The 10000-nt window shown below is 44.2% G+C and overlaps 1 protein-coding gene across 1 annotated transcript in view; it reads left to right on the top strand.

The window, feature by feature from the left end:
• Positions 1-1342: 1342 nt before the first annotated feature.
• Positions 1343-10000, top strand: part of LOC123516837 (matrix metalloproteinase-21-like) — a 13237-nt gene continuing 4579 nt past the window's right edge. Inside the window, exons 1-8 of the mRNA XM_045276536.1 lie at positions 1343-1785; positions 3152-3406; positions 3631-4068; positions 4300-4677; positions 4835-5017; positions 5402-5573; positions 7489-7634; positions 9194-9459. Coding sequence (XP_045132471.1) covers positions 3152-3406; positions 3631-4068; positions 4300-4677; positions 4835-5017; positions 5402-5573; positions 7489-7634; positions 9194-9459 — 1838 coding nt within the window. The 5' untranslated portion in view covers positions 1343-1785. The remainder of the gene's footprint in view (positions 1786-3151; positions 3407-3630; positions 4069-4299; positions 4678-4834; positions 5018-5401; positions 5574-7488; positions 7635-9193; positions 9460-10000) is intronic.

Below are 10000 nucleotides of genomic sequence, written 5' to 3'. Positions count from 1 at the left end.
GCGGTGCTCTGGGCGCGGTGTGATAGGCTTGGCGGTTTGGCTCAGAAACTACAGGGTCTTTAGGAAGATGTTCAGAAGAGGAAACTGTGAGGATAGTGGAAGAGTATCCCTCACGGTGAAAGATAATGAGGAAAGAAGGTAGGCTGCCAGGCCAGGTGGCTGAAGCACTTATCATTGTTTATGCCCGCAACCACTTTACCTCTCGCCAGCCAGCCAGCCCAACACACACACACACACACACACACACACACGTACTACTACTACTACTGCTACTACTAATAATAATGATAATAATAATAATAACTACTATTACTTCTATTGTTACTACTACTACTACTACTACTACTACTACTACTACTGGTGTGGTGGTTTCAGCAACATTCATTAGATGGGCAAATACCAGAGTAATAGTAGTCCTATTTTGCGTCGAACCAATTATGTAGTAGCCATAAAAAGTGCACGTTCATTGATTTCATGTGTACTGTCCGTTAATCAGTTTATCTTCCTTGTCTTTGTAGGAAGTGTTGAAGACATTTAACGTTACCAAATTGCTGGCCTGCGAAGAGGCCAGCACAGCCACACACCATCAACCCTTTCAAACATGACAGTAATGAAGGATAATAGAACTCACGTGTTGTTAGAACAGTGAAAACATGTAACATGTAAGCACACGTGGAGTTCAGATTACCTTGTATAACTTTCAAGATGGAAACTTGTTATTTAAATAGGAGAGAGAGAGAGAGAGAGAGAGAGAGAGAGAGAGAGAGAGAGAGAGAGAGATGGTTGGGACGACCTTCCGGTATGTATAAGACGAGAAGAACGCTGCAAAGCGAGATTTTCATGGTTCAAACTGTTTATGTATTTTGCTCTTTGTCCAGATGTTGAAGAACATAGGAGGCGGGACCGACTGGCCAAGTTACGAGAATTCTGAGGACTTGACGGGCTTAATATTCTCAACGCCACGTGGTATTACTTCCATGTAGAATCCGAAAGGGTAATCTACATATTGTGTATAATTTATTATAAAGATCTGGTTATTCATATAAGTAAGAGGACAAGCACAGCAGTAGCAAAAGAAGCAGCAACACCAGCACAAGCAACAGCATCAGAACATGAAAAAGTTTTCTATGAATCCTATAGTACATGATTTTTGCCTTTCTAACTTTCCCTTTCACTTTTACCCATACAAATGAAAATGCTGAGAAGTTTTGCTTTACGCAAACATTTGTGGAGAGAGGTATGCCCTGGGTTGTGTCCTTCAATGCCTGGTGTGACGTCACAGGGCTGCAAGGGAGGAGTTTCAAGAAACCACGCCCATCAGTGCCATTAATGTTATGGGCGAGACGAGGGCGGTCGAGGCGTCTAGGTTCTTCTAAAGTGTTGTAAAGTGCGGCGGAGCGCTCACGCGGGGCGCGAGAAGTGCCTGAAGTGGTATGACTTGAGGCAGCAAAGCCGGTTGCGCCGGGCGGGAGACGCCTGTTGGTCTCCAGCCTGTATGGCTCAGCTCGTTTGCTGCGGCTATCCAGTATCTCTTTTGTATTGGAAACAAATATCTAAGCTCTCTGACCTCGGCTTTTTGTAGGATAAAAGAAATCTCTGACCAAGTTTTACCTGTGTGAGGCTTACCGATTTGATCGTGTGGCAAACCGGAACATCTTTCTGTTATATTTAAAGACATTACTTACGCCAGGTCACATAAAGCAACTTTTATTTCAAGAAAGTATTGAAGTGTGCATTGTGATTTGGTGCAGTGACCTTCCGCTGTCTTGTCTCAGTTTTCTCAAGGTAAGTAGTGACCTCTGCATTCATAAGAGAATGCATCAATATTTATTTCGTTTTTTGGGGAAGTCCATTCTATGTTGCAGCAATTCGATTCATAAAGTGTGGTGAGCATGATAGATGCAACTGTCAGGATATTATACATATACTGATGTGCTGAAATATGCACGTTTCAAATGCCAGGTGGTAAATAACTAATTACTGGCGCTTGGTTACCATTCCTTAACGGCAGCAGCGGCAAGAAAGATTGAATGTTATCATAGTTGTCCACCGCGTGTGTTCACTTGTGGTCACGCGCCCAGAGCGAGTAATTCATGTTGATGTATGAAAAATGTGTTTCTTGGGTCAGAATCATGTGGATTATGGCTGTGTGTGTGTGTGTGTGTGTGTGTGTGTGTGTGTGTGTGTAATTCACCTCGGTCGTCTGCTGGTCAGCCAGCCAGCCTTCCCCATTACGGAGCGAGTTCAGAGGTCATAGACCGATCTTCGGGTAGAACTGAGACCACAACACACTGTGTGTGTGTGTGTGTGTGTGTGTGTGTGTGTGTGTGTCTCTCTCTCTCTCTCTCTCTCTCTCTCTCTCTCTCTCTCTCTCTCCATATATATATATATATATATATATATATATATATATATATATATATATATATATATATATATATATATATATATATATATATATATGCATAGGTATTGCCTTGATCCACCTGACGATCAGGCCTTCTCTATTACCTTTGAAGGACTCTCGAAAGCTTTATTTGTAAACATTCTCGATTCATTGAAGTTGTGAAAGGTAAGACGATATTATGTACTTAAACTCCGAAGGAGGATCGACCGAGAGGAGCAGCGTTTTTGGGAATCCTGTGCTGAAGGTCACGAGGTATCTGCTTGAATTTCCATTGAAACCAACGTGAAGTGATCGTATGTGTCTGTGGCGGCGTGGCATTATGGTGGCGGGAGCAGGTGACACTGAGACACACTCGCACCATGTCTGCTCGAGAAGTTGATCAGAAAGGAGGCGTGCTGCCCTACTACGGAGTGACTTCCACCACGCGATGTGTTTCTCTCATTTGTTGTACTGTATGTGCGACACACGCACACACAGTCACATACACGCGCGCGTGTGATTTTTTTTTTCTTTTTTGCCATAATAGTAAAATTTTACTTTTGTATATGTTCATTGTTCATGATGGATGGCATCATGATTCAGTGTGGGAGTAGACATTACTTTTCTTACTGTTTTTCTTCTTCATATATATATATATATATATATATATATATATATATATATATATATATATATATATATATATATATATATATTCTATTCTATTTATGCTTTCAACTGTGCGATTTTCTAATCTACATCAAGATGCGCCTCGGACTAGCGGTGTGGTGGATAGTGGCACTGGTGGTTGTGGTGGACGGTGCAGTGATGGTGCGACCGCCCATCCACCGCTCCATGGCTCCGCAACGCTACATCTCCCCGCAGGATATACCGACCCAAAGTGTTCCTTCGATTGTGACGAACGAAAACCCGAAGGAGACATCAAGAGTCTTGAGATCGACCAAAGACACATCTGGTCTCGATGAACAGAAAATCAAGGAGGAACTGATTCACTCAGAGGTCAGTTCGTAAAGCATTGCCATAGCATGATTGCGACCAAAATATTTATAAGTTTTGTTTATAACGGTCATGTCCTATTGCTGAAATATATCTATAAGGTACACAGCTTATAGTAATGTCTTTTCTTAGATGTGTGTGTGTGTGTGTGTGTGTGTGTGTGTGTGTGTGTGTGTGTGTTTGGTGTTTTGGTGGTGTTTGTGAACCAAGGTAGACTCTCTCGGCAGGAATTACTGGAAAAGTACGGATATCTGGACTGTGTGCCGCCCGGTAGCGAAGCCAACACGCGCCTTCACCGCCTACTGCTGTACCGTCGACAACGTCTCAACGACCCTCCCGGTTATGACACTCTTGACGTCAGACTTAGGTCGCCAGATAAACGCATGCAAGTTACAATTTTGCACTCAAACCACAAGAGTAATAAAGACAAAAACCAAACACAGATCACGACACAAGCTCAGACACAGGCCGCGGGTGACGACGCGCCAGGATTGTCACCCAAGGAGAGCAATACAACCACATCTAATGACCCAAAGGAAAGCGAGGTTAACACTCCAAACACCAAGCAAAGCAAAGTCACGGTGTGGGATCCCTTCACGGGATACCTCCACCACCTGCCCATTTGTTCTCAAGGTGAAATAGAAAAGGCTATAAAAAAATTTCAGGTGGGTCGTCTGAATACTCTACATTGAGTTTAGCTGAAAACGTTTACATCATTTTAAATTTTCATCAAAGCTCTAATTATTGCCTAATAGGAATTATAATACACTTTTCGTAATAGGAATTTAATTGATAAGTTTTATCAACTTTTCTCAAGATTATATTGTTTAATAGGGATCATGATATTATCCTTCTTTTCTTAAGTTTAAGAAAACATTTTCATTGACACTCCTCAGAAAGTGTATCACGTAGGTAATGGAGGAACGTTGGACTCTCCCACTGTGGGGCTGCTGTCTAGCCCTCGCTGCGGGAACCCAGATAGCATAATGGAGGAGGCCGAGATCCAGGAGCAAGGTGCGCAGATACTCGTACCAGGGGGCAGCAGGTCCCGCCGGAGAGCTCCACAAGATAATGGAGCGTCGCGGCATAACGAAGGTGTCAGAGGCATAGATGTTCCAGAGGAACAATACATTTTGCACGAAGAGGACATAGATCACATTGATGACGTTCCAGACCAAGAAATGTTGACGAAACTCGCTGAAGAACTGAGAAGAGCAGCTGATGCTCGACACCCTAAGTCTGACTCGCACCTGGAGTGGGAGCCTCACCCTGAGGTAATGACCTTCCTTTTATAACAATTACTTTAAACAAATGCTTAACTATATAGTCTCCATAGATTTGATACATTGCTTGAACTCGTGAACTATTAGCGAGCGCTTCAGGTGTGAGTAATGCAGATTTCTGATAATGCATAGGCGTTTGTTACCCCAGGAAGCGTTAAAGCGGCGGAAGCGGTGGCTGGAGAAAATGAGTGCACGGTACACCAGCGGGGAGGAGGACCTGCGCCTCGCCGCACTCACATCCCACCCAGCCGTGGCCAACGCCTCCTCCGCCAACCACCATGATCGAGATAAGAGGTCATCATTTAGTTATACAGGACAACGCTTCCAGGCGGTAAGTCATTTGACTTTAACTATGTGGTCAACTGGCTAAGATACATCGTGCTAAGTAAAAGGTAATTTAGATTCTCTCAATTTATGATGAAAAATGGTAACACTAAGAACTCACTCCTTAGTCAGCGTATGTGCGGCGAAAAATTAGTAATCCTATCTTGAATACCGTTGATTTCCATAGAATGTTATGAAAGAAGCGTATTTAAGTAAGCTTTATAGTTGGGTTGAGGGTTGGCAGGGGAGGTAATGAGGGTATTGTTGACTATAACTGTGGTGTTGTTTGGAAGCACAAAGGAGTCAGTATAAGTAGTCTAAAACTCAAAAATAACGAGATCAGATTTGGTAAAATTGCACAAGTTTACCAGAAAAATCGTTTCCTTTAAAGAAACTAATCAAGTGGCGACTGGTGACGGCGGGCTACAGCTCCCAATTGGACATCGGGGCACAGCGAGCCTCTCTGGCACTAGCTTTCCGGATGTGGTCTGAGGTCATCCCACCCGTCTTCCTAGAGCAGTCTACAGCCACCATTGTTGACATAAGCATCGGTTTCGGCAAGAGTAAGTCATGTGTGCGTATATTTGTGTTACAGAGTTATGACATCCAGAGGAGACAGTTTGATAGTATGCTGCTCTGTGTGAGCGGCCGTAAGCCTTAAAGGTAACACTCTCCTCTCTCTCTCTCTCTCTCTCTCTCTCTCTCTCTCTCTCTCATTTTACTGTCGATTCTTATAACATCTCCCATGCAGCAGGCGTGTGTTTTACGTACAGTACAAGTGACATTTGCATTGTGTAATGTAAGTGGGTGGCGGGCGTCCTTGCTTTGCTGAAGGTATCGTCCTTGCTGTAAGGGACATCTGGAGTGATGGTCCAAACGAGCAGCGTGTCAGCAGTTAAGGTTGGCGTCCATGTGTCGGCCACCACTTCAATCTGTGCTGACCCACCACCTCGTAAAACCGGTCTGAGAATACGCAAACCCTCTTGTTTGAATTATTGACTTCCTAAGCTTCGTTGCTAAGAGATGGTTGATACGTATTATATCCGAAGCTCTCTATTAGAGCTTAGAGGGGAGAGGGAAAAGACCAGTGTCTGAAGCGGACTGGCTGGCCTTGGTGTAGGTAATAAGGAAGATTATCTTTTGTGACTGAACCATCTTTTGTATTCACTGTACTGTACTTGTAAAACTGCATGATATGGGTAAGAATCTCTCTCTCTCTCTCTCTCTCTCTCTCTCTCTCTCTCTCTCTCTCTCTCTCTCTCTCTCTCTCTCTCTCTCTTTTCTAACCATCTCCTGGCCCCTATATCCAATGTCCTTCCTCTTCACACCAATCTTCTATATACTTCCACCTCGCAACTTCTACATAATCTACGTCCTCCAAACCATTGCTTTCCTTCCCTTTAACTTCTGCCTCCCACCCTTATTGCACTAGCTCCTCGATATTCCAGCAAGTGGTATTTCAAATAATCTTTCAAAACACTGTAAATTCTGACTGCATACTATAATATAATATGTGCAGTACATACGTGTATAATCCTACAGCGCACTTGAATTTAAGGAATATAAAATACTTTCTTTATTTTGTTATTATTGCTATTCTCTGATATTTTTGTACCTGTAAAAGCGGCATGCATAATGGGGAGAATATGATAGGGCGACCGTGTTGGCCAGCCAGAAGGGAGTCAGATCAGAGGCCAGGTGGAAGCCATTTGTGCTTATCAACCCAACCACCCACCCTGCCATACTGTAGCTTCAAGGCTCTTCGTGCCTCTGATATAGTTTTTCCGGCGCTTGTGAGACATCTCTATGTAATTTCCTTTACTAAAGAGCACGCGTTGAACATTACTTAATAATGTCGATGTTAAGGACGGTAAAATGGTCTGTTTGAGAATGAGCATTTAAAATCATCACTTACTTGCTTTATCGTAGGGTGAATATTGCTTTTAAACCCGCCTGCCAAATCTAGAGGAACTTATGCTTCACCACCAGATAGAGACCATTAGTATTATCCCACAACTCCTACGCATCATTTCCTTCGATAAAAACAAAATAGCAGCTGTCAAATTGCTCCTCGCTGACGAATGAAGGGCCAAGACACGACTGGATGATATGACCCTTCCCAACAATAGAGGGAATCAGTGAGTCAAGTGGAGGACATGAGAGCCACGAAGGAGGAGAAGAAGGAGGGGCACTTTACCCAGCCAGGTCTCTGTCACACGTCACTTATTTCAACGTTTTAGCACCATTTACCATTTATCTGTGATTGCTGCGAACTTGGCTCGCTCTCTCTCTCTCTCTCTCTCTCTCTCTCTCTCTCTCTCTCTCTCTCTCTCTCTCTCAGATGACTAGACATCCCCACACACACACACACACACACACACACATCAGCACTCACCCACCCCCAGCCATCCACACGTACCATTCCCTTCCCCCCCTCCCATCCTGGTCCACACATTCACTTCTTAATATTTGTTGCAGGAAGTCATCTGGGGTGCGTGACTGAGTTTGATGGTCTGGGCGGTGAGCTGGGCCACACACTGAGGCCTGCACAGGACGCTCAGATTCACATGGACGACGACGAACATTTCACACTCAACTCGGACCACGGCACCAATCTCTTGAAGGTACTGCAAAACGTGCACCTGTGTGTGTGTGTGTGTGTGTGTGTCTTCTGATTAAGACTCGTATTCTCAATGTTTTCTGTGCTTCACCTCCGCTATTTCAAGAGGGTTTATTTAAATTGACACGAGTGTTTCTAAGGTGTTTTTAAGGTTTTAGAAGTAGATTGACAAGATTTCTACATTAGTAATTGGAAGAACAATCTTGAAATCCCCAGTAATCATCTCTGTGCCCTTGGAAAATAGTCGTGGTGAGAGAGCAAAGCATTTCTGAATACAGACCTATATTTCATCCTTCCATCTTTGCTCACTCATCAAGCCTAGGCCTAACATTCCGTCCACACCAAGTTTATGACGGTTTCGTGTGCATGTGTGTGTGTGTGTGTGTAATTCACCTCGGTCGCCTACTGGTTACCCAGCCAGTCTTCCCCATTACGGAGCGAGCTCCGAGCTCATAGACCGATCTTTGGGTAGGACTGAGACCACAATACACTCCACACACCGGGAGAGCGAGGCCACAACCCCTCGAGTTACATCCCGTACCTATTTACTGCTAGGTGAACAGGGGCCACACATTAAGAGGGTTGCCCATTTGCCTCGCCGCTTCCCAGGACTCGAACCCGGCCCTCTCGATTGTGAGTCGAGCGTGCTAACCACAACACTACGTGTGTGTGTGTGTGTGTGTGTGTGTGTGTGTGTAATTCACCACGGTCGTCTGCTGGTCACCCAGCCAGTCTTCCCCATTACGGAGCGAGCTCAGAGCTCATAAACCGATCTTCGGGTAGGACTGAGACCACAACACACTCCACACACCGGGAAAGCGAGGCCACAACCCCTAGAGTTACATCCCGTACCTATTTACTGCTAGGTGAACAAGGGCCACACATTAAGAGGCTTGCCCATTTGCCTAGCCGCCCCGGGACTCGAACCCGGCCCTCTCGATTGGGCCGGGTTCGAGTCCCGGGGCGGCGAGGCAAATGGGCAAGCCTCTTAAAGTGTGGCCCGTGTTCACCTAGCAGTAAATAGGTACGGGATGTAACTCTAGGTGTGTGTGTGTGTGTGTGTGTGTGTGTGTGTGTGTGTGTGTGTGTGTGTGTGTGTGTGTGTGGAAACATAGCCGGCTTAAATCATCCTTTCCCACGAGACCAATAGTGTTTGTCTCTATAAAGTTATGCCTGAATACTCTCTAGTCACGTCTCTGCACCTCCTGTCTGCATGGTGTCCCTCTATTGTGTTGTTGATAGGTGTGACTGTTGCTCGTCTCGTTTTGTTTATATTTACGTATACGTGTGCAATACTAAATACTAATACTGCACCTACTACTTGTTCAGTGTCATTCATTGGTGTTTGACTTTTTACGAATAGCCATTTCCTTTATCTTTAAGAGTCTTTCGCCACGGACCACATTAGTTTCTTCAAAGATTGCACTTGTACACGAATGTTGATTTTTGCATAGCAGACACCAGGTTTCCATTAATTTTACTTATCTAAAGAATGTTACAATGCATGTAGGAATAATCTTTTAGGTGATTCTCGGTGATCATTTCCCCGTCCCTCTGTTGCAGGTGGCAGTGCATGAGATCGGACACGTGCTGGGTCTGGGGCACGTGGCTCAGAGGGCCTCGGTGATGCATGCCGTGTATGAGCGGGTGTTACCCAACCAGGGATTCGAACTTGGCTGCCATGACCGTAAGCGTGTACAAAACCTCTATGGGCCGTGTACGGGTGCCTTTAACACGGTATTTGACCTTCTCCGCTGGCGTCCCGACGGTTCCCTCACTTACAACACCTTCTTCTTTAGGGGTACTCACTTTTGGATGTACGAGAACAGGTGAGAAGAGGAAAGGTCACCTGACTTATTTACGATAAGAGCATTTCGCACGATAAATTGCTAAACAGATTAACCACTTCAGTACCATGACGCGTCTCTATATTCATTCTGGTAACTATTTAGTGATTTTATACAGCTTCAGAAACTTGTGTGGGGGGATTAATATAGTGAAGATTGTGGCCATTAATCTTCTGACCTCCATAGACCTTTCCTGGTGTCAACAGAATGGTCTAATCGTGTACAAATGTCACGTTCAAAATATGTCCCAGTACTGAAGGGGTTAATCAATAAACTAAGAAATAAACGTTCAATTCTGAAAAAAAAGATATTTAAGTGCACTGAATTATTATTATTATTATTTCTTTTTATTTTTTTGGCAGAAAATTTCAAATTGGAGGCTTTTGAAATACTTTCCTTTAATGTCTGCCAAAAGTTTATGTTCAGAAACAATCCTAAAGTTCTGTGGCTTCTATTTTGCTGAGGTCATGTCATTAACAACCGTTGTGTTCATTCATCACGCTGGCAAAAGCAATTGTGAATC

This window comes from Portunus trituberculatus, chromosome 41, assembly GCF_017591435.1.
Source record: "Portunus trituberculatus isolate SZX2019 chromosome 41, ASM1759143v1, whole genome shotgun sequence".
Lineage (NCBI taxonomy): Eukaryota > Metazoa > Arthropoda > Malacostraca > Decapoda > Portunidae > Portunus > Portunus trituberculatus.
Note: the sequence above shows the minus strand (reverse complement) of the source record. Positions and strands in the feature narration are given on the sequence as shown.